The sequence below is a fragment of the Ciconia boyciana genome, chromosome 3 (assembly GCF_034638445.1).
Source record: "Ciconia boyciana chromosome 3, ASM3463844v1, whole genome shotgun sequence".
In the NCBI taxonomy this organism is placed as follows: domain Eukaryota; kingdom Metazoa; phylum Chordata; class Aves; order Ciconiiformes; family Ciconiidae; genus Ciconia; species Ciconia boyciana.
The window spans coordinates 122,838,914-122,864,477 of record NC_132936.1 but is presented as its reverse complement, the minus strand read 5'-3'; the positions used below and the strand labels follow the sequence as shown (position 1 = coordinate 122,864,477).

At 39.4% G+C, this 25,564-nt stretch overlaps 1 protein-coding gene across 8 annotated transcripts in view; it reads left to right on the top strand.

The window, feature by feature from the left end:
• PLCB1 (phospholipase C beta 1) overlaps positions 1-25,564 on the top strand; it is a 415,215-nt gene that overhangs the window by 290,202 nt on the left and 99,449 nt on the right. For all 8 annotated transcript variants that reach the window (XM_072857457.1, XM_072857455.1, XM_072857454.1 and 5 more), the window contains 4 exons: positions 7,606-7,763; positions 12,006-12,088; positions 18,833-18,917; positions 19,402-19,579. In XM_072857457.1, coding sequence (XP_072713558.1) covers positions 7,606-7,763; positions 12,006-12,088; positions 18,833-18,917; positions 19,402-19,579 — 504 coding nt within the window. The remainder of the gene's footprint in view (positions 1-7,605; positions 7,764-12,005; positions 12,089-18,832; positions 18,918-19,401; positions 19,580-25,564) is intronic.

The window sequence follows — 25,564 nt, the reverse complement described above, 5'->3', positions numbered from 1 at the left end:
TAACTGTGAGAAAATAATTGTAAAGTCACAATTTTAGTTTAGTTTATGTAAGAACAAACATTTTTGGCAAGCAGATGTGCACAGGGTGTTCTATTTGATTTGATGTTTGCTTTGTCTTGTCATGTTTGCTAATGTCTTAGCATTATGTAAAAAAAAAAAAAAAATAGTGCTTACGGTGCTTGCTAAAAATGTGGCTCATGGATAATGTAGGCTTTTCAATGTTATTAACAGTCTTGCCTTGACTGACTGAGTTCTTCAGAATGCCAGTATGCTAAAACATAAACAAAACCATGCAGTGGTGATGCTCAGTTTAAACAGACCATGTGGTAGTTACTTTGGTCTGTTTTGTGTTTGTTATAGCACTTTCTACAGCACCTTCTAGCGCTTTCATAAAGTGAATGAACTGTCATCGTTTCCATTAGACACCATTTTTCAGAGGTTTATATCTTGGCTGTAAAATGTGTCTTGTGCTAAAACTTCTCACATAAGTATTCGCCTTGACAGCTGTTTTGTTTCTCTGAATTAAAAGAAGTGAAAAATCAGTGTGGCCACTTTTAAATTATGATTCCAATATGCAGAAATTTATGCTCTTTGGAAGAGTTGCAGACCTGTCCAAAGCAAAAGCAATTTTTAATTATGATATTTTGCAGGCCTCTTACCTCTAGTATGGACTTTGTTCTGTCAGTGAGGATTAGGACCCACTTAAGCCAAATGCTGCAGCTTTATACAGATTTTCTGGAAGAAAACAGTAAAGCTGTTGTACAAATGTGGGAAGCATAGGCCCACAGGGAGGACAGACAGTGCAGTTTAAAGTTGGTCTGAAGAAATAAAATACTGCTCTCCCCTCAACCAGCATGAATTTACACCCAATACCATACCACAGATTTTTATCAGGGCTGATCAGGACAGAGTCATGTTCTAAAGGTCTAGAAGCACAGAAGCCAAAGAACAAAGAATTAAGGATGGAAATTCATGATTAGTCCAACCTATTCTAAATTTTTAGCTGCACAACAAATTACCTAACAGACTTAATTATTTTAGGAGAAAGAAAGTTTACCTTGAAGCATTCCAAATTCGCTTTGACTTGTATGTGAAAGTCTGCAAATCATCTCAGATTGCATCTATAGATTTCTTTGCCTGCATTTCTAAATAATTTCAGAAACTGCATTTGGAAGTATGATCCTCAGTCTTAATTTAACATAATATTCCTGGCTTAGTAAATTGGGAGGAGTAAATCAAAGTAAACTCAGGGGATAGTGCAAAATAAGTTCTGGTCTCTTTCAAAGTCCATTTCTGAGTGTGTATTTTCACATTTAGAGGCACAAAATGCGTGCCCTTTCCTTTTTATGGGTTCATTATGTTCAGTGAATGTGTGGCAGCTGTCTGACAATGGGATTAATGATGTGATTTTTATTTGGGTATTACAAAAACTGACAGCCTTAGATTTTGCTTTGAGGCTAGACCAGATACAGCAATCACATTGCCATTTGCTTTCTTCCAACAAGGACTTAGTTCAGCTGAAACCTGTAAAATTAATGGTGGCAGACTATTCTTTTTCCCAAGAAGATTTTGAAGAGTCTGCTGAAGTGCTCACAGCTTTGGAAGGGAAGCTTTGGTAGCACCTCTGCCCTCACTGGAACTGTGAAATAGCAACTAGTCATGTAATAATTATTAGGACAATAAGAAAACTGTTCAGTCTAGCAAGACTTTATGATTACTGTGCTTAATGCCCTACCAATTATCTCTCCCTTTGTTAGTTTTTTAAACCCCGAAAAAGCATGCACAAAGAAACAACATTATAACATAAAAAGAAACATGTGCACACTCTGAATTTATTTTTAATTACCCTGATCAGTTTCCTAGCCTTTAGTAGAAACCCTTGGCAGTACATCAAGTCCTGATTATTTATTTAGAAGTGTTACGGCTTTCTTAGGGAAATGTAATTTTTAAGAACAAAGGTAAAAATCCATGAAGAAAGAAGTGATTTATAGTGAACCTAGGCTAGCTTAAAGAAATGTCATCTTTTGGAAACTTTTTGTAACTGTCTCTCATCTTTTTTCTCACTGGTATCATGTTGATTTACTCCTTTGAACCCCTAATGTGCAACCCTGCTTTTTTTGGTTTCTCACCAGTCTCACCTCAGGTTACTGCTGTTGTCACAGTGGGGAGTGACTTTGCAGCATTTCTCTCAGCAGCACCCAAAGTCAAAGACAAATGATTATGTATCATTATCAGCATTGCACACTTTGATGGCTATGCAACTTGCTGTTGTATATGTGAAATGCAAAATATGAAAATCACAAGCCTTTAATGCATATTTTGTCTTTGGCTAAAAGGAAGAATAATAGCAGCAGAAGGTTGCAGAGCTATCAGTTTAGCGCATATAGCCAGTGTGGGACTATACCACTCACCCTCAGCACCTGCTTCCCTGCTTTACAGTCCAGTACTTTCAGTTATTTCTAGAAAAATATCTCATGAGGGGCATGTTCTCTTCTTCTTTATTGCTGCTATGGCCTCTCCTCTACCGTCCTCCAGCTTTTCTGTTGTCAGCGATTCCTCAGTCCTAACTGTTGCTGCTTATTATCTGCATTCAACGCTTCCTTGAAGCCTTCTTCACCTTCAAAGCCACCAAGACAGTATCTTCACAGTTTCCAAGATGACAGCACCATATGGAAGGGAAGGAAAGCTGGGCAATGCCTGCTCTGAGCATGAGTTTGTGGTACCACCAAGAGTAGTTTTTGGCTGGCTGCTTCGTGCCTCTCGAGCTGTGCTGAGCTCAGGTGATCAGCTGGCAAGACCCAAGGCTCTGCTCTCTTCCAGCCCTACCACATCTTTCCCAATGGACTAGAGGGTAGGAGAGCTCCAGGAGCTCTTGCAGCAGAGAGAAGCTGAGCTGAGGAGGAGCTGTAGCTCTTCTCCCACCAGCAGACCCAGCTAATCCTGTCCAGCAGGATCTAAGGCAGATAAATGAGGTTCTTCCTGGCACTGGCGTCATGGTTTGTCTTAGCATGAGGGCTAAGGGTTAAAAAGGAGGAGTAGTGGTTATTGTGCAGCTCTTCCATCCATCGGCAGTTTGTGGGGGTGTTTTTTTACCTTCCAGCTGTCATTAGTTTTCATGATTCCCCTTCAGAACATATATCATAAAAGCTTGTGTAACACTGAGGAAAAGGGCTGAGTTTTCAGAGATGAAGTTAATTTGAACATGATGACTTCACCCTACAGGAAGGAAGCTACCGACCACTGTCTGCTCCCTGTGGCCAGTTCAGTCCAACTGTGGAACCAGCTTCCACAGTTACATTGTTGAACTGACATAGCCATTAAAAAAAAAAAAATCAGTGGAGGGAAAGCTGTTGTTGCTTCACAACATGGAAAGATGATCTGTGTGGAAGGTCTTAGGTGGAACTTTCTGAGATACCAGTTCAGTTCCCTGCTCTCAAAATAAATCCTATATATAAAAACTATCCTGTAGAAAAAAGATCCTATATATAAAAAATAGCTTCAATAAGATGGTGTGTCCCATCTGCCTGACTCTCTCTTGCATCTTCCTTTGAGGCAGTTTGGCTTTTATGAGGAGATGACTACTCGATTAAGCAGACTCTGAGCAAAAATTCCTTGGGTCTCCTGCTCTGTCATGTTTTACATGACTGCTCTAATTTTGACAGCTGAGTGTTCCTACCAGCACTATTAAACTTCAGTTTATCTTTTTGTTGTCCTAAGGGGTACCTGCCCCCCCTTACCTTCTTCACCCATGCCGGTTCCCTCTTTCTGAAGCCATATTCTAAGTGAGGGAGTTTCTACTTTTAAAAGGGAGCGGAAACCTTGTAAAAGGGAGAGAAAAAAATCATATAGATTGTCTCCTGAAGGCAAAATTAATTATTCTAATAGTGATTGACAGCTGACACCAACATTTCTAGAGGAAGCTTGCCTCCAGGAGCAGCAGAGGTGAACATAAAGAGTTAAAAAAAATATTGTTTGGTCAGATCTGAGATACTGGATTCTCAAGAAGGAGAAGAAAAGTCAAGATCATGAAAGTGTTTTGTTTCCTTTAAGTAATAGTTCATTCACTGCTGCTTAGTGAGTTTTCAAGATCCTCTGTGCCTTCTCTGATTTGCCTCTTTAGGCAAACTGATTGAAGCATATTGAAATGAGAGATATGTTATTTTCTAAACCCCTCTCTTTTGAGTAAATCCTAGTGGGTCCCACTCCCTCACTGCACTTGGAGAGACTCAGCTGGTCATGCAGTGTGTCTTTCTCAAGTGCATCCCACAGCTAGGATGAGGGTTACCCCATGCACCCCGTGCCGGTTCCCCTGATGGATGTAGTGTCCGTCACGTAGCCTGGCTGCAGCGTGGGAGCTGCCCGGGCGCTGCTAGCGGCTGAGCCGAAATGCAAACTCAGAGGCTGGCCAGCCCCAGCCCTCCTGGCGTACGCAAGTGTTGCATCTTCTGCTTGGGTGGGCCTGAATCAATACTGACAGCAAGTGTATTCCTGCTGCTGGCTGGAGCAAGGCTGACCGCATGTCCTGCTTTGGTCCAATGTAAAGTGATAAAAATAACAGCCATAGGGCAAGAGCCTTATTTTGACTTACATACGAGCAGTAGCAGAGTATGTCACAGTGTGGGGTCTAATTCGCTTGTCCTGTGCATGGCAAAATAGGAAGGAGAAGAAATTCAGATAAATGTACTGTGTCTAAAAAAAACTTAGCCGCCAACACCTTCTGTTGCTGCTGGAGTCAAGAGCCAGGCTCCCAGCAGTATGTGAGGGCCTGAGTTTGCACGCTGCAAACTACAGCGTATGATCCAGAGCACAGATTGCTTTTCCAGGACTTGCCTGAGAGAGGAGGTTTAGCAACTCGTGTTTGTGCACGGCAGAGGGAGTATACAGGCACTTCTTCATGCCGGGAGAAGGTGGTGCCATGGGTGGGCGAAGGGGCAGAAGCAGCCTCTGTTTCTAGAGTAGTGAAGAGTCAGGTGACTCCAAATACCTGGATGCAAATATCGCCCAGTTTTAGGAGGATACATGTCATAAAACCGTAAACAAATGTTAAGTCCATGTATTGCAAATAACTTGTGCTTGGAAAAACAGTGATGAATGAACCCAACAAGCATGCACTTGCTGAGAAATGAGCAGTTTGCAGTTATAGAAGTGTAGAACTGATCTATATAGGGACACATGGGTCATATCCTCAGCTTATATCAATTAGCACAGGCTCATTTTGCTTAGTGTCCTGTCAGGTACGGTTTGGCTGATTATATTTTTAGAAAAGCGAGTTTTTGTCAAAATCTGTTTCTCCTTATCCCATATAGGGTGATGGGATACAAATATGATGGTATTACTGTAGTTGCTGTATGTATTATAGAAGGGAATACATAATGCTTTCAATTTCCAGTATTAAAAAATTGATCTGTACTCAGGATATCAATAATATCATACTGGAAGTATTCCCTTTAGTGTCTGTGTTAGCACATTTTCGAATGCATCTGTTAAAGGGATAGTTTGGAATAGATGCAAATAGAGACTCACACAACAGAAGTTTATAAATAATATATGCAAAAAACATTTGAGGGAACATTCCTAATATTCCATATTTCAGGATAATAAGCTATTGAGACTATTAGAGCATTTGCTAGCGTTTTGCACTCTGACTGGGAGCCTTTCTGAAGATTGAATGTTTTGGAGGTTGAATAGCCTCTTATCCTTAGCAGGAATCCTTCCAAAACATCTGAGCCTTAGCAATAAGGTAGTGTGGAGAAGTGTCATATGGGAAGCAATGCATGTCATGATTTACTTAAGCACTTTTGAAGGTTAAAGATCTTGTAGTCCAAAATGCTTAGCAATAACAACGGCCAGTAGTCTCTCAGGAAGTATAGTAGAGTTTGTTAATCATAAAACAGTCTGTTAATCCAAATTCAATATGCTTTGAGGGAAAAGAAAAGACAGCATGAAAACAGCTTTCTAAGTGAATGTAGTTTTTTAGGCGGCAGAGTTCAGCGGATCGATATAACGAGAGCCAAGTTTTCATAAGCAGATGCTTAGGGATGAGTACACAGAAATGTGTGCTGTTCTACCCCGATCCATGCTCGTGCTCGTTTGCATCCTGCAAAGAAAAAGAGTCACTGCTTACCCCCGGCATTGGGATTGCACCAAAAAGGCTTTTGTGTGAGTGAAGATAACCTGCCATAATCAAAGGGGAAACACAGGAAGAAGTTAAGTAAAAAAAAGAGACATGTTGTCACTTTGCTGACTCCATTTGGATTTTCAGAACGTTCCAGCACTGGCCAAATTCTTCTGTTAGTAACATATATTTCCCATTGGTTCCAGTAGGAGCTGAGAAATCTTACGGATTTCAACAGGAGTAATGTTAATACCTTGTGGAGTATTTATGATTGCTCCAGCTCATGTATTAGACACAAGTGGTAAACAGGAATTTTCAAATAGGAGGGATTTTCTGTTACACTTTTTAGTGGAAGGTAAAAAGACAGAGAAAGCAGACAATGCTATTTAGCGAAGCAAACCAAAACATCTAGTTCCCAGTGTAAAACCTAAACACAGAAGCACAGAGACAATAAAATGAGGATTCGAGTAATCTGCATTATATTATATGCCAGTCTGGATCAAGTATTTATATGTCCCCCATCAGCGAAGAATCTTTAGCATAAATGAACTCACTGCCTCCTTAAAAAGCAAGTGAATTCCCTTCAAGAAATTCAGGAAGGTCTTCTTAGGAAGTCTGCTAGAAAGCAGGAAACTGCATCCATTTTCTTCACATCTAAACCAAGCACTAAGCCATTCTTCCATTACCTGTACCTCTCTGCTGCAAGACATTTGTATCCATATGACTGGAATCAAACCTGTTGCAGCAGATGAAGACACCCTGGCTGAATATTATTCCCTGAATACAACTGGATTTCTTTGTTGGTTGGGGGGGGGGGGGGATTTTTTAAATACTTTCTGACTTTGGGAAAAGCTGAGTTTTCCTTGTTTATTTTTAGATTTATATTATGTAATTGTTGGAAACTGGTAGTTTAATTAAATTTCTCCCTACATAATGCAGTATCACATCTGGAAGTTTAACTGACCAATTCAGTGCAGTGATTAGTGATTAAATATTGATTTGAGACCTAGTAATGGTACCATTAGTGATTGTGCAGGAGGTTTGTTTTAGCTTGTATTAAACTGCATTGCATGGTATGAGAAAATTTGATCTTGCTGCCCTGAGTCGCCTCTGAATTTCACATTGCTTGTCAAAGGATAACAAAGTCTTTCAGAACTAAGCCATTTATTTTATTTTATTTTATTTTATTTTATTTTATTTTATTTTATTTTATGTTTTCGATGCTGTCTAGCAGAAGTTTTTGAATTGGCTTCAGTTCGATTATTTCTCCTCAGTCACAGCAGTTTAACTGAGGGCAGAATCCAAACCATGACATTGACTCTGCCTAAGTTATTTCCATTATGTTCATATGCTTTTTGTATGCCTTTGAGTGTTATTCCTCTCAGCCAAGGGTAAAAGATGCTGTTAACTCTAATTATTATTAGATTATTTGTATTTATTCCTGAGGCCCAAAATGACTTCCCTTTTTTCATGTTCTTGTGCTGTCGCAGCTGGACAGCTGGCTGGTAACTCATCAGTGGAGATGTATCGGCAAGTGCTTTTGTCAGGCTGCCGCTGTGTGGAGCTGGACTGCTGGAAAGGACGAACAGCTGAAGAAGAGCCGGTCATTACACACGGATTCACTATGACAACTGAAATATCCTTCAAGGTACAGCAACGCAGCACACTGGTGTAGTCGTCTTTAGCTGGGGTGGTTTCTTTCATGTAAAATGCATCACAAATACATTACTGCAAAGGTGGAAGGGAAGAGGAATGTGAGGGCAAAAAGCTGTTTTAAGAGGAGATTTCAGAGCACGGGCAGAATCATTGGAAGAGAAGAGTTGCAGTATTTGGACCTTGCACAGGAAGAGGTTCTTGGTGATCGTGGCAGTTGGAGGAAAAGGGATTATATGGTATAATAGTCTGTGCCATCTGGGCACTGGGCTCAGTGCCCAGGTCCATACTCCTGTGGATGTCCCTGCAGCAAATCTCACGAAGCGGGAGAAACAGGGTCGACCACAGCCAGGGCTGAAGGACCAGGTATTGCCACCACAACTGGTTTTACACAGTGTAAAACGGGTCTGTGGATGGGTCTGGAACCATGGGGAGGAAGGACTGGTTTCTGTCACAGCTCCATGGCATGTGGCAGGGAGGAGAGCTGAGATTGAAGGCCGCAAAGATTTGAACAGCAACAAACAATGTGTCAATATACTCTTTTTCTCTTCTTTGCCTGGTAAGTGGGAGTGGGAGACAAAAGTGCTGAACTGAGGTAGGAAACAGCAGCTATTGTGGAAATCTCTACAATTTGCAAGCCTTTAAATTCCTATGAGAAGAGAGCAGGCTACACATGCCCAGTTGGGCAGGTCCCATCCACAGGGACCAGACACTCATCATTTTATTAACTATTTAAAAAATTAATAGTGGTGTGTGCAATGTTACCCTTATCCCTGATACCTGGGATTAGATTTGAAGCACTGGAGGAAGAAAAAGAGAAATTAGTATCTTTGGAGACTGCGATAGGATATTTGTGCCACTCAAACCCTAAACATATCATTTGTATTTCTGAATTTCATCTTCCATTTCCTTTTTCTATAATTAAAGGCAAACACTATACCCTTAGCAATAACCTTAAATTATTATCTTCTTGTTATTCTCAAAGATGTTTTTGATCCAAGGTGTTAGAGGAGCAGGGTGGAGGTGTTTTCCTATAGTATTAAGATTGGTAGTCAGCACAGCTTATAATGATACCTCAGGATATTGTTTTTGAAGCGTGAAGAAATAATTCTTATTCATCTGAGACATGAACTCACCATGGAAATACGTTTCCAGGTTTACCTGTGTGCAAGAAGACGTGGAAAAATATTCATTACTGAATTTGGTTACGTTACAGGTGTTAGGTGTGGCTTCTCTACTAGCTACAGCTTTGAAGCATGCCTCCCACACTTGAAGCATGAGTTGTTGGGGTTTTTTTGTCTTCTAGTGCCTTCCTTTAAGAAAAAAAAAAGCAAACACTGACACACAGACAAAGCACCAAATTTCACTTGCACCAGAACACTCCTTTCTTTTTTTCGATTTGTTTTCTCTAACTCTTCACTGATTGAGTTAATCACCGGAAAACATAAAACACAACCTTCTTGCACATTTGTTATTAACTTTCCAGTCATGTTTATATGAAACCAATTATGTTTATATGTGTAGAGTTTGATCGCTGGAAGTCCTTTAATTAAGGAAGATAGCTCTCAACTCCTTTGGTCATGAGCAGGAATTTAAAACAAAGTTAATCTGATTCTTGAAAGGATCATTAGCAGGAATGAGGATTATCCCTGGTTATTTAGATGTTTAACCCTCGGCATTGTGTTTGCAGGAGAGATATTGGAAGGTATTTTAAACCTACTCAGGGATATTTCATCTGTCACTCTTCAGGGCAAATATTTTTTCTCCACACAGAAGAATGTAAAAATGTATTGACTGCTAGTTTCTTTTCAACACTGAAAGTGTGCTGCTTGGCTGAGGAGGAGCAAAATGATAGTGAAATAATGTGTCAGAAGTGTGTGAATCAATTCAGAGTGATCACTGGGTCTTGAATACTGAATCATTTATCAGCTCACGCTTTTGGCGCAACCACGGCACACAATGCTTCTGTTCAGTCTGTCAGTTGTCACTGCCTCAGATAGGCTTTCTGAAGTGCAGAGACAGAAGCAATATATACTGCCCATCCTTACGTTGCTGGGATTTTTGTGGGGTTTTTGTTTGATTGGTTTTTACCTTGCTTCATGACATACAGAAATCAGTAAGGTTTTTCTCAGCTGCAGATTGTGAGCTGCTGCCAGGGTAATGTCTTAGAGGGAACCAACAATATTTTTCATGCCATAACCAGGAATCTGTGCGTGCGTACTTTATATATACCTTGGAGACCTGTTTCAGGTGAGTCATTCTGCAGCTGGAGTAAAGTATGGAACTTACCGCGTTGCTCCTCTCTGACCATAGAGAATTTGCATTTATATTTGAATGCAATGCAAGACTGAATCACCAGCATACCTGTTTCTCCACTGAACCAATGCGTGAACTTCTCATCCTCAGATTTCATCAGTGTAATCCTGATTTTACTCTTTCAGGTTATTTTCCCCACGCATGCTGGATTCATCCCTTTTTGCAGTTGAGAAGGCAGTTGAAAATAAATTTATGGATTTACTCCACAGCTTGAGCAGCGTATAGGAGCAAGAAAGGCCTCAGGACTGCTTTTGGCAGTACCTCTTATATCCAGCCTCAAGTGTTCTTAAGCCCTCCATGATGCTCCATAAGCAAGGGGAGGGTGCAGGTGGGTGGAGACGAAGCCAGTGCTAATGATCTGGGTGGAGAGCATCAAGATGGGAAGACTCAATATTTGTAACCCAATTCTCAGCACTGCTGTTCCCTTGTAATGGCAGAATTGCCTTAGATGCTTTTGAAAGTCCCACCAGTTCTGAACAGCGTTAAGATCTTAGTGATTTACTGGAGCTGGAAAGAAAGTGTGCAGCGGGAATCACTCCATTGTGCACCGCTGCTGTGAAACTGCAGCTTCCTACCTGCCTTCACCCAGCCTTCTGCACCATTTACTATTCTTCCAATAAATGCTTTGCCTTTTGGCTTTCTTTAAAGACTCGAAGTGGCCTTAGTTGAAGCACATGAATGGTTAGCGATATGTGAAGCATTTAAATGTTTGGTGAGTGCAGTTTATTAAATATAGTCATTCACCACCTGTGTGTGCTGAGAGAGCTAGTTTCTCATCTTATAAGAGATACTACAACAATTTATGCATGAGCTGTGTTTTTTTCTACTTACATGAAGACTGTAAATTTTGTTTGTATCCTAGCTCATCTCAGCAAATCTTGAGATGGCTTGTGCTTTCCTTCCAGCCCTGGATTCTGCAACCCAGCATCAGAAGAATGTACCAGAAGCTCAGCTTTCATTTTAGAAGTGGATTTCTTACTGTTATGCTTCTCAATTGAGCCTTTAAAAGTACAGAAAATTAACAAAAGGAATCCCCAGAGGAGGCTTGTTTAAAATAAACAAATCTTTCAGGTTTTAGTCATCCTTATGATTTGGGAGGGAACAGGCTTATGGGTTCTTACAAACTCCAGAGTTTGACAGCAATGCATATGGAAAGTCTTCAGTGTTTTATAAGCTCTTCTGAAAAAAGATTTGTGTTCCAATAGGGAAACATTGAATAATTTGTAATAGTGAGTGCATTACTGTATTGTGCACCCCACTAAAATTAGTGTTATCAAATGATTCCTTTACTAGATTTATAGTTGCCATTTTCCATCAGAGCTGAAAGGAAACTTCTACAGAAGTTTCAGTTTCGAGCCCTCTGTTTGATGATTACTACGCAGCCAACTGTTTTAACTGAGTAATGTGGGGGGTTTATTATTTTTTTCTTTCTTTTGCCTTAAAGGCATTTCTCTCATCAAAAAAGAGGGAACTAAAACTTGTGAGTCAGAGTAACTAAGGATTTTACAGATAGGTCCTTGTGCTGATGATGCTCAGAAGATATGCATTTGTCAGAGCATGCTTATTATTATGCAAAATAGTTCATGAAAGTCATAGCTTCAGGCACGGAACAACAACACACAGACAAAGTTTTACATTTAAACTATTGATTTAGGCAGACATAAGTCATTTCTTGAGAAATGCAGTGCTTGAGGCTCATCAAGCTCATCAAGTTTTGGAGATTTGATTACAATTCAGGTTGAAAAATTTGGTTCCTGCAAAAGCACATCCAGAGCTTTCTGGGATGTTTAGAACGGAAGGTCTGATTTCAGGCAGTTTAGGTATGATTTCAGACCTCTTTGGGTCTTTTCTGTCTTCAAAGACCAAAACGCTGTTTCTTTAGAGACATAAATTTGTAACTGTATGCATTTTGATTCTTTAGGAAGTAATAGAAGCTATTGCTGAATGTGCATTTAAGACATCGCCCTTTCCAATCCTCCTTTCCTTTGAAAATCATGTGGATTCGTAAGTAATTACCATGTTTTCCTTATGGTGTTATATTTTTTATAAGGTCAAAGCACAGAATTATGTATGCACTTGTGGCAGTTTTATTATATGGTATGATCAACAGCTCTTACCCCAGAAAAACTTGTATCAGCCTAAGTCACCAAGATGGTCAGAATTAATTGGGCATGTTCTTAAAAACCTTCCTGAATTAGAACCTTTTGTATGAAAAAGAAAGTTCGAATAATTGTGAGACAAAGTGTGTTAACTTTACAGTCTCGGTATGTGCTGCTGGAATGTAGCGGTACTTCATGAAAGAAAAAGAAGCAATATTTCACCTGCTTATGACCCTATTCTGCACTATAAACATACCCTGTGTACAGAATTTGGTCTGTTTCTCATGTGTTAGAAGTAGAGGTCAGAACCATAGACTAGCTAGGATTGCAAAATAGGTGGTATGGATGGCCAGGAACTGTTCCGTTTCTGCCAAAAAATACCAGTTTGCCTAAGCTTTTTTCTTTTTCTTTTTTTTTTTTTGTTACAAAGAAATGGCAATTTTTCTGTGTAAGAAAAGAAAAAATAAGTGAGAACGCTTCTAAACTTGTCCCAGTGATCTATTTTTTTATCATTTTTATTACTATTGTTTTAGTTCTGATTTTTCTTTAAGTTTGACATTAACTTTGGTTTTGAATATAGAGACCACATGGCTCAAAGTGGGGTGATGTTGACACATAACATGTGCCTTAACTTCAGTTGCCTTTTCCCCTTTTTTTCTTCTTTTGTTCTCTGCTGTGAAAACATTTTCAACACTTCTTGGGCCAGTTTGGACTGAGAAACTTTTTTTTTTTTTTTTTTACTGTGAAATACAAAATTAATCTTTGGGGCAGCTATGAATGTTTTAATATGAATCAGAAAAGATGTTGGCACTTTTGCTTCTTGAAGAGGAAAAGGGTGAGGGCTAACTGCTTTTCCATTGTTTTAGGAAGAACATTCTCGTCATAAGGGAAGGAACTGGTAGAAGAAGCTATGTAAGAATGTTTTTAAGAACAGATGTGACAATACTGATCAAAAATGATGTAGGTAGAAAAATTTAAAATCTGAGAGCTGACCTACGCTACCTGCATACGTTACAGTATAAGTTTACACTACATTTTGTGGGCAAATATGTACTTGCTCTGCACACAATTAAAGGCCACATGGTTATGATTCAAACAGCTACCTGTTAAATCCTGCTTAGTTAGTTCTGTCTTCCTCTGAAAGATCACACAGATACTGTATTTAATTTCTTTCTCTAATTGGTCCCCTCACTCCTTTCTTTTTGGTGTAAGTTATATCACTTTGGACTTGGTTGTGCTCACCTACTGCTGTAGGTTTTAACTCACAGTGCTTCTCTCAGTGCTTCCAAATGCAGCCTCTGGTCTTTAGAAGAGATCTCAGCCATCATTCTTCTATGTATTATATTTTGTATTCATTCTTCTGTATTTGTTAAAATATACATTCACTGTGTTACTATAAGACAGAGAAAAAGCAACATCCAATTTATTTTAACCAGAAGGATTACATTTTGCTTCCTTTAAAGTCATTAAGACTTAAATCTTCAACTGTTCCAGGGTGGTCTGTTCTATTTTAGGAAAGTAAAGAAGTAAAAAAAAGTATCAAATAAACTCCTGTCAGATGTAAGTTATGTACAAAAGTGGCTTTAAAACTATAAGATGAAACACTGTCAAAATTAAAGGTGGTGTGATACCGCAGGAATGTGTCAAAAAGGGAACAGACTTACTGCTGCATTACTCTGATCTTTACAATTTGCCCCACAGAAACCATTAGACCTTTCTCTCCAGAAAACTCCAGTCATGGAATAATGAATTATCCCTAAGTGTATTATTTGATGTCCTTTTCCCTGCATTGCTATAGGGTTTTAGCAAAGCAAGTCTGCAAAAACAGTATCGAGTATTTTCTCTTTCTGAGGCTTTATTGCTATTTATTATTTTCTGCTGCAGTAAATCATCAGACTTAATGTGTATGATTTCTAATTTTGCTTTGGCTGAAAATAATTTCTAGTTATTTTACCAACTGCTACAATTATCCCTTCATTTCTTCACTAGTTGCTAGAGAAATCTGCAATTAGTCATGCCACTCAGAAACCTTCACCTAATTTCATGGAATGCTCCTTTTGTCTTTTCATTTACTTGGAATGTTGTTTTTCTCCTAGATGCTAAAGATGGACTTTGCCCTAAGTATTAACAAAAAATGCTAAGTGTTTTTACAGAATTGCTGTCAAACAAATCCTATTACATCAATTCCTATTTTGGGGTGACCAAAGTTTTCTTCTGATTTTCAAGTCACAAGAGTCAGTATTCATGTGTGAAATGCTGGTCCCGTACAAATCAGTAGAAATTTTGGCATTGGCTTAAACAGAAATACGGTTTTAGCCTGTGTTCTGTATTCATGGCTTTTAAACAGACTGCGATTATCGGAGGTAAATAAGTTTGACATCACCACCATAGATATGACAGTGTTAATCACCACTTGGCTTAAAATGCAATTTTTCTTCCTTCTGGTCTGTGTTCTGAGAATATTTTTAACACTTTTTGTCCACCTAGGGAACACATCACTTGTTAGCACATAGTGTTAATCATCTCATTTTGCTTTCTTTCAATGTTTTTACTAAAAGGACTCCTCTCTAATATCTTTATAGCATATGAAGAATTTTCCTTTGCTTCACTATAACTCCACTATGTACTATATTCATTCTTGCCTGTTTTTATACAATAAAAAGTTTAGAAAAAAAGGCAAGCATATAACTTTTAGAATGTATAAAATATTATGTATGTCATCATTTATATTGAAGTCAAAACATGCACACGGAAGAAGACAGTACTAAGAAAAGATGTGGTTCTATCAAAAAATAGAAAAGTGCCCTGAAAATGTTGAAAAGACCTCAAGAAGACCTTGACGTTTGAAATTGGGCTTGCATGAAGATAAGCAATCTGCAAATCTGAAAGCAGACACTCTATAATTAGAAATGCACTGATGACATAGCAAAAAGGTTAAGTGATCCTTGAGCAGTATCCATGTAAGATTGCTTCCAAGATTAAATTTAATTACAGTTATTTATATTGCTGGTTTCTTGCTGGAATTGTTATTTCAAATATTAACAGGATTTTTATTGCTTTTTCTTCCCACACTTTAAATTATTTTAGACTCTTCTGGGAAGCATCTGTGTCTTTGTCTTCTGCAGAAGAAGTATCTCTGCAGAAGTGATAATAATATAATGTTAAGAGCAGTAGTCATGCAGTAGTGCCAAAGAGCCTCTGTGATTGACCTTCCTAAGAGGCATAATACAAACACAGTAAAACAAAGTACAAGCAATACAGTAATGGTAATGAAAACATTTCTTAATATTCTTTATATTTCCATATCTCCAGGTATCGTGTTCCCACTTTATCTTCCCTTGCCCTGGCACATTTTGGGGGCAAATATAATTAGTCTACGTGCTACCTGTCCATGTCTGCACAGTGAAAATCATAAAGCAGATAAAGTCAGCTCTTTTGAGGCAATCAATTTTCATTACAATACATGAATGCTGAGAGAATTTCCAATAACAGTAGATGTGGACCAGGAAATACCTGCTTTTTTGTTCCTTAGCACAAACGGGGAAATATGTTGATGTAGAAAAGTTGGTATTTTAATCCCTTGCTCTGGTTCATAATTTTGAAAGAAGGGAAAATAAAAAGAAACTGATATTCCAACTTCTAAAATACTATAATAGTAATACATAAGCTATACTATTACTAATGATCTACCTCTTGAAACAGTATATATCTATATATTAGAGAGAGAGAGGGAACACACAAAAAATACTACTCCATTAAATGCTGGTACTCCTAAATATTTCTTATTCCTTCTTAGGAGCTTTTAAAAATATCTGTGCATATAGTCCAGTTGACAAAGACAAGTAATTTTGTAATGTCAAGATTTTCTGACTTTGGCCTTGTCTACTACTGCAAGATTTTTTAATAGTATTAAAACCCGTTAGTTTTTCCCATAATTTCCTTTTCCTTCATTCTGCCTCTGGGATGCAGTGACATTGGAATTTATTCGCTAAACCAAAATAATGTTGCATTACATTTTTCTCTCTTGCAAAAATGGAAGTTCTCACTGTGCTTTCTTTGAGGTAAACATGTAATTAAACACAGAAGATCAGAAGAATATGTTCTAGCTGTAGTGATAGTTTGAAAGTTATTAGATTTAACTCTTGCATATTTTTTTTCGGCTTCCTATCAAGAGTTCTTTTTGGAGTTGATGTGCCCATTTAAAAATGCTGATGTCACATCTAATTACTACGATTTCAATAAATGTGCTCTTTCGATTCAAGGAGATGTCCTTTGAGCTTTCTGGGCCCTAAGAGCATGGGTCTATTCAAAATACACAGTAATGGAGAAGACGGAAATAAAATTCACTATAATGACCCCTAGACCTATAGCAAATACCCAGTCCGTTTGCTTGCTAGAGTGCGGTGCCTTTATTTTCCTTGGTAGCTGGCGGTTAGAAATAGCTAACGCGCTGTTGTAGCCTGATCTGTTCTTCCCATCACTTTCTCCCTTGTGGGTTCTTAGTTCCACTGCCTTGCTTGTCTTCATCTTAATTTTCCATCCTCAGCTAAAAGTGGCTTTTAGCTTCTTTGCGGAATTGGCTGCACGCAAAAGAAAGCATTAATAAAATGCTGTAGTGATTTAAACTGCATGCAGCACTTGCGTAGCTTTGTGGAATAATTTAAAGCCTTCTTGCAATATGTTTTGTCAATGACTGAGCTAATGACTGGTTCACCCCGTATCTGCTTCAAGGGACATCCAGAATGCTGATCTTGGGGAAATTACATTTTCTGATTCAAATGCCACCCAGCCTTTATCTCAGCTCTGGTTTGGCCCTGCTGACCCCAGGAAGAGCTCCAGTGCCAGGTGCTCAGTTGGTAGCTAATGACAAACTAGACACAGCGGTGGCTGTACTCTTAGTTTGCAAGAGAAAAATGAGCACTCCTTTTTTCCTATATACCCAGCTCTATTTTGTCATGAAAAATAGCTCCATGGTAACATAACTGTTTATACCATTTGTGTATCTTCTATGAGATGCAGATCATAATTAACAGTAGTTGAGGAAGTTATATTAAGCAATATAAACCTGTCCTTTAATCGAGTCTTCTCAACAGGGTATCAAAAAAGGAAACTTTTAATGATACCTAAGCTCAGATGTTACACATTTTAGACAGGCACATATAACAAAAATACACTGTCGTCTAAAATTAGAGAGTGACTGTAGCACTGAGCTGCATTTTAAGACGATTTGAGTAATATTTCTGAGTATTATAACCTATCTTCAGTCCTGAAACTCCCGTCACTGATATGCAGGAATTATTTCATTCTTCAGTTGCACTTAGGGAAAACCGATTATAAGTAGAGTTTACTGAGGTTCAGTTTACTTGTAGAGGATGTCATGAAAACCACTGAAGTAAATTACTATGGTAAAATTTGACACTCTCTCTGATTTTAAATAAAATTGAAATTTTTTTAAAAAGGAATCTGACCACATAGCCAAACAAGCTAAAATGATCATTGAGCAGCTCCACCTAGCAGCTTGTTATTACATCCAGATCCCCACTAAGAAGGCTGTCCTGATATGTCGGTCCCATTTATATACACATAACATGCATGCAGTATGTAATTATATGCATATAAAATGCAGTTATACCAGCACTTACTACAGCAATTCTCCAAATTGACATAATACATCTTAGCAGTAGCACAATTACATCTACACTATGACTTCTGACAGTGAGGATATGTCAGGGGAAATACTTCTGAGTGAGCTGGCAAGAGCAGTGCAAGCTTTTGGTGCAAACCCAGCCCAGGAGCTCTGCGGGTAGGTCAGCGCTTCGACGTGGAGCCCAGTGCAGAGGTGCAGCTGCAGCTCCGGGCAGGGCTGTGGCTGGACAAGCTGTCACGCTGCACAGGCACAGCACCCACCTCACACGGGCTTACAAATAGAGTGGGAAAGTGGGCTGCATTTTAGCAGCAAATCTGCAGTAACACTAGCTGCTTCTCTGCCTGTGCCTAGAACTGATGCAGCTTTGCTGGTTTTGAGACCTAAGTAGTCTCCTGCCCCTTCTTCTGTATGGCTGTGCCTTATAAACATGCGGAGTGAGGTGATAGGTACCCTTGGCTTGGGAAATTTAGCAGGGACACCTGCACAGGAGACTGCTTTCTGGGTAGCTGGTTTGAGTTTTATGCCTTAGATCAGGTATGACAAAAAGAGAACGAAATCCAAATGGGGTTGGGGGATGGGTGTGTGAGAAGAATGCCAGGCATGTGTATAAAGTAACATAAGGAAGAAAGTATTTAAACTTTGAATAAAAATGTTGCCTGAAAGAGGCAAATTAATGTAATGTTTATTTCCCTAAAGGTAACAACTGACAGCCTCATCTTTTGATTTTCTACTAAGCGCATGGGAAAATATACCTCAGTGTTAAAAGTTCAGTTTTACTGTTATTCACTTGACTAGTGCCTTTACTTCATGTATGATCCTTTTGATAAGCTCTATCAGAGGAATCAGAATAATTGCATGATATATCTAGGTCTCTCTGAAAAATTCACTGCAATTGGATCAGGAAATTACATCTAGTTTAGGGATATTAGATATTCCATTACTGCTGCTTTCACTCTGTAGCATTAGTAGGACTCATTTCTTTCTTTCTTTTCTTCCCTTTAGCCCTAAACAACAGGCAAAAATGGCAGAGTACTGCAGATTAATATTTGGAGATGCATTGCTTATGGATCCATTGGAAAAATACCCGGTAATATGGTTTGGTATTTATCAGATCACAGATATCTGTCTGAATTTTTAAGTGTTTCAGTCCTGTGTCTTTCTTCATATACGGCCTTTCCAAACAGAGCCTAAAAGAGTGGGTTAAACAACATGAGCTGTTGGTGACTTAAGCATACAATTTCTGATGTTGAGATTGTTCTGATACAGTGAATTGTAGTCTTATAAATGCAATTGATTCTCCTAGCTGCCATTTTGTAGGCTTTCATATTTGAACTAATACTTTTTTTGGTTATTATTGTAGATACTTCGTAAAGCATTTTTCTTTTCTTCTTAAGTGTCCTCAGTAGCCCTGTTTCATTTAATGTTGAGGTTACCTCTTGTGCAAAATACATTTCATTTTAACTGGGTTTACAGAGGTTACAAAATTATCTTGCACCATGTGGGCCCTAAGAAATTGCCGTAAGCTCGTTTCTTTTGTTGTTGTAACAAATTTCTCTTCCTTTTTCTGCAAGCTTGAACCTGGGGTTCCTCTTCCAAGCCCTATGGATTTAATGTACAAAATTCTGGTGAAGAATAAAAAGAAATCGCATAAGTCTGCAGATGGAAGTGCGAAAAAGAAGCTCTCGGAGCAAGCTTCCAACACATGCAGTGATACGTCTAGTATGTTTGAACCTTCCTCCCCTGGAGCAGGTATGAATTGAATCTACAAGTACATTTCTCCCTAAACCACAAAATGCTTAATTACAGCTATAATTCAATCCATTTACATTGCTCTAGCAAGGCCTTACTCAGTAGGAAACAACGCTAAGTGTCATTGATCTAGGAGTCTGTGAAGGCTCGTGGCTGAGGAATCACTTCTGGAGTGACCTAAAGCCCAGTGATGTGTACTAACATTTATCTGCACTGCTTAGGAAGTAGAGCGAGCTGCCAACTCTTCCACCCTTGGGTGCTTTTTCTATGTGCCCAAGCCCAGTATCAAATATAAATATTTTCTTTTTCCTGTTGCCTCTGAGATGTGCCTACCATTTGGTGCCCTTTCAGACTTAACCCATTGCACAGGAGAACTGCAGTGGTTCTGCAGTGTCTTAAGATTTAGGGTAACTGTGAATGAGATATCTGTTCCTCAGGCAGGCAAGGCTCAACCTGCTGTTGTCTTGCATTAGTTGGGAACGTGTCACAGACCTCTATGCAAAGTGCTCTAAGATGTTCTTTTGTTCCAGAGATGGAAACAGGCAAAAATAATACTGCAAACAAACATTTGTTACCATCAGGAATTGTAGGGAATGTCGCCTGTGGAAAGCAGTGTATTACGTTTAACTTGTTCATTATTAGCAGAATTTTTAAAATCAGAAATGAAATAGAAAAGTTACTATAATTTAACGCATATATTCTGGTAATGCCTATGGGATCTTCAGGGGACCATTGTGAGTGTTGGTATGCAAAAATTAGTAAGGGATGTCCTGAAGATTTGTCCTGAAGAGCTTAAAACCTAACTAGAAAAGACAAAGAGAAGTGCAGAGAAAAAGATAAAGTAAGGATTTGCTCTAAACCACAGGAGCAGGTTAGCAGCAGGACAAACAACAAAACCTGTATATCCTGATTCCCAGGCCGGTGTCTGTTCCCTGCACTAGAATTTCTTCTTCCTATTCAGGCTGAAATTTTGGATTGCTAAAAGCGTAGACATTTGTGCCCCAGTAGTAGAATACTTATAGAGCAAATTGAAAGCTCTACTGCTTTCATTACCATTTGCCATTAAAAAACTTTTTTTCCATTGTTTCTAATTTTTTCTAAACTCCGACTAATTGAGCTGAAAATTTTCATGCTGGCAGTTTGCCTCAAGCGGAATTAAAAAAAAAAAAAACCTGCTGTATTTGTGGATAACATTGTTTACCCTATTAGAAGCAAAGAAAGAGTTTTCAACTATTGTGTTAAGAAACTTTGAAAAGGGCATGCTTTGGAGCAAGGCTTGGATTTCAAAGGAAGATTCATCCTGGTGTCAGGAATGATTTAATACTATTTTCTTGATTTGCTTTAGACAAATCCCAAGCAACAGAAAAATAAGTGTGTGTATGCCAACTGACTCCTTTCCAACACTTGAAATCAACCCTGGGTTCCTAACTGTACGTACCAGCACATAGTGAAAACCCAGTGGCAAAATATATGCTTCTTGCTTTCGGAATGCCTAATCTGCATAGCTGTTACCAGCTTTGTCTTTCAGGAGCCTTTCTATGAGCTTTTATAGGAAAAGACCTGGGCTGTGAATCTAGATGTTGATGATAATGCAAGGCAGGGTGGTCAGTCCCATAACAGGGTGTGTAATTTTACAAATCAACTGTGAATATCATGTCTGTATTACCTATTTAACAACCTCTGTTAACTGTAGATTGTGAAGATGAACACTTACAAATTAGAAAATGCTAGAACTGAGACTGCAAAATTGATGTGGTCACTTGGTTCTTCTGTGACTGCCAAAATATATTACTTGTAATCCTTCTGTCAGCCATTGTTTCTCCTTTAGGACCTATGACTCTTTTGGAGAATGCAGTTAGTCAATATTTTTTCTCTCTCTGTCATTCAATACTTGATCCTAGATGTAGCATCCTCATCTTGCAGTGAGTTTCTGTGGGGGTATCCAGGCTGCATATGAGCGCTTGACAAACAGCAGTGAATTTATCTGAACAATACCTGTGGGAAGTGAAATAGTATTAAGCCAATTTTATCTAGGGACAGCCGAGTCTGAGAGAGCTTAAGAACAGTTTAGGGGGGACTGACAAGGAACATCCAGGATCTGATTTTTCAATAATACTTTGAATTTTTAAGTATTCAGAGCACAGCTCCAGAGATTTCAGCTAGAGCTTACAGCCATGAGCACGCAGCATTTCTGTAAATCAGATGCCAGATTTCTGTCTGTGAACATGTAAAAAAAAATAATTGTTCACCATTTTATAAGACCGCTGTGGCAAGACCCAGTGAAGAGCATGGTTCCATGGGGCAGTGCTCAACAGTCACCATGACGCCCTTCATTTCACTTCCTCGTTCCTTATGTGCATCTCAATATCGGCAGCATGTGATGCTGGAGCACTGCAAGCATTATGTTCCTCTGTACCCAGTACCAATTTCTTTCTGGAGCATTGAAGACTCACTAAAGGAAGCCTAATTCTTAACATTTCTTTACATGAAGTGTTTCAATACTCCAACCTTAATATACTCTTTATATTTAGGAAGTTGGGCATATTATTCAAATAACTCTATTCTGTTGTATAGCTCCTGTCAGAATTACTGCTGATCTCCGGAGAAAGTTGTGCTGATTTAGCCTTCTTGAGATTTTAAATGAGTTTTTTCATAGCAGTGCAAAAAATACGGAGATTCGTACTTCAGTTGCTAGTGAGCTTCACTGTGTCTTACACTGTTTGAGGTCAGATTTAAACCCAAATAAACCACTCTTTTGATATGTTTATAAAACATACCATGTTTTATAAAAAGCTAAGTGGTGATGATATAGTAGCAATAATTAAAAAACAGTTTTGAAACAAGCTTTGCAGAATGGCTTGCAAGATGTTCGTGAAACTGATGTAAAAAGTAACTTCAGTAGGGTAGAATATCTGTCAGAGGAAAAAGCTTTCCCTAAAGGTACAGCAAGGCTGGCAAAGCAGAAAAAGAATTTCTGAGAGAACACTTGTAAAATAGATTGTCATTTTGGTAAACAAGTATCTTAGACCTGGCTGTTTTAGCACAACAAACAGAAGTAAGTAAGATTTTCAAAGCAGTTAGATTACACTGCAAAAAGGAACAGTGGCAGTTCTGCAGGTACACACATTGTACTGAAAGTAGGCCTATACTGAAAGTAGCAAAAACTTGCTAATTGAACAGGATTTAAATTTTCAAGCAAATTGTTGATTTCCTACTGATACGGTGACATTTTTGTCAGAGTAGTGGGTGCTGCAAGGAAAGAGTCGCAGGAAGACAGAGAGAGAGGGTAGAATTGACTCCATCATTTCATGATGACTAAATAGAAAACTGGATAAAACCTTTTAGGCTCAGTGTATGTAACTGCATTGGTACATTGCTGCTGCATGCCAGCGGAGGCCATGGCCCACTGTTACAAAGTAAAGTGTTTTAGCAAACTGAATAAAGTTCATTTTTTCCTTTTTAAAAATCAGCAAGTGCTGATGTACAGCCTGTGGAAAAAACAAAAGGTGATTTCCCCCCTCAAGGTGTTGGTGGCTGCCTAAACGTTATAGAGCTGACAAGCTGCACCAGCAAGTACCACGTTTATAGTCCATTCTGGCTGTTATTTTAAAGGGGTCTGAGAAAGCGGATTACCAAATTCCTCTGAATTTCAAGCGATGTACAACCTTTTATTTTATTAGGCTCTCAATATCTGTGATGCTTCTGAGGCATGGTGAGAATGGATAATATTTAGCACTCTGCTTCCTCAACCCTTGGTAACAGGGATTTGGCTTGTCATTCCCAGCTCTCCTCTCCTAATCGTCTTCCATTCAGTATTACTGTGTTGAACCCCTCTACCCATCAGTTGGGATCCAGCCTCCTTTGTCTACTTGTTAGTTGCCCGATGAGCATTTTTATGCCTTCCCCACGCTGCCCCACGCACTAGGGGCAGCTCCTTGAAAACATCCTTGAAACTGCCCCATTACTCCACTGAGGAGTTTCCTGTGCCCTTCTGCCTATGAGCAGTTGACAGTATCTGCGTTATAACTTACCTATTGTGGTAGAGAGCAACATCTTTTTATTTCTTGATATTCTTCTGTCTGCCTCTTGTCCTTGGGCAGGCGCTTGTCTCGTACTTGGAGGGCAAGCCCTCGGAGCAGGGCTCTCTATTTTCACTGTATTTTTATGCCACTTAGCGTGGAGAGGTCCTGTCCTGACCTGGGTTTGTAGTCCTATCTAAATGCAAGTAATAATTATGCCATTACAGCTAGTTGTCTCTTGGACAAGCTCCCACGTACATACTGGACTGGACCTGCAGCACGGCTGCGTATGCCAGCCAACATGCATTTATGATACACAGTGTCTGTGCCCTCCTGGGAAGGGTCAGGAGTGATGGCATGGGGGCTGATTCTGCCACCACTGTGGGAGGGTGAGCATGAAGGCGTCCACAGCACAGACATCTCCTCAGTCTGGCCAGGGCTTGCTCTGACTTTGTGTCCCAGCAGTGTAATGGGAAAAGAAAGCTGGGTCTGAGCATAGGACCATGCTGCTAGGTGAAAGGCAATGCAGATGTAGTCATACTTTCTAAAACACTTACTCATTTTTATTCTGTGTTTGCAATCCTGTGTATTATTTGTCCTGGTTTTGCTGTCTGATGCAAAACTTGAAAATGAGATCTGATCTCCTTGGGAGTTTTCTTGTTAAATATTTTTAAATAAATGAATAATGTGTTGCATACTTTCCTCCCTGGACACTTCTAGCAAGAACAAGCTATCATCTACCTGGTATCTCAGCAGTGCAAGTTGGCTGAAATCTGCCCATGTCCCTCATTTTGTGGACTGTGCGAAGTGTTATTTTGCCAGTCTGGTTAAATCAATTGAGAGCTTCCCATCCAAAGACTGTCACTGCAAATCCTGTGAGAGCTCAACTGGCTCTTCGCAATGTGTTGAGGTTCCCTGAGCCATCCCTTGAGCCTGTTGAGCAATCGTGTTATTTTCTTCAATGAAATGTTCAGGAAGAAATGTGTTCATGAATAAAAGCCTGACATTTCAACATCAGCATCTGGAAGGAAACGCAGCCTGGGTAGTCATCCTTTGGTTGTGAAAAGCACACTCATTATTTAAATCATATGTGCTCTCCATGTTCAGAAGGGGCCCACTGGGCATGATTCAAGGCCTGCTGGAACAAAGAAGAGTTTCTTTATTGACTCAGTGGGCTTTGGATTAGACCCTAAATTGACAGGAGGAACTGAGACTGAATTACCATTCTCTGGAGAGTTTGGAAATGCTGCACAGTGGTTAGATTTTTGTGGTGCCAAAAGAAAATCGCCACTGCTGAAGAAAGCTGAAAGGTTTGTGGAATAAAATCTTTGGGGAGAGTTGTCAGTCTTATAGGTGTGGATAGGTGACTGCAGTATAAGTTAAACCTTCTTTTCCAGAGTCTTCTCAAGATGCACAGACAGCCAGACCCACAGGAGGAGTTACTAAAGAGAAAGATAAGCTTGATATTCCTTAATGGTTTAATTTCTGGTGCAACCAAATCAAAACATTTTGGAAGCGAGGGGAGGCATTTGTTAATTAACAATAAAGAATCTGTGTCTTGCCCATAGGAATTCGATGAGTACACCGCAACTGGGAGCAAGGCATAAAATGTGTTTTATTTGGTCCCATTTACTCCATCAGTACATTTTCAGGGAAAGGATGAGCCTTATGCGTCTTCTTCACATTATTTGATTTGCACTGCCCTCAGCCGGTGCATCGGAGCTATGCCACCGGCGTCCTAACAGTAAGGCACACCAAAGCAGTCTGTGAAGGGAATTGAAGTCAAGCCATTGGAGTTAGGCTCCTGTGCCAGATCCTCCCAGCTGCGCTACCTCAGTACAAGTACTGCAGTACGTTCAGAACAGATGGATTTTGCTGAACAGCCCTTGATACCGCAGCACATGAGAATCTCATCAATTTTCATGCGTGATTTCTTCACCCTGTGGTTCTGTTACATGTGCACTTC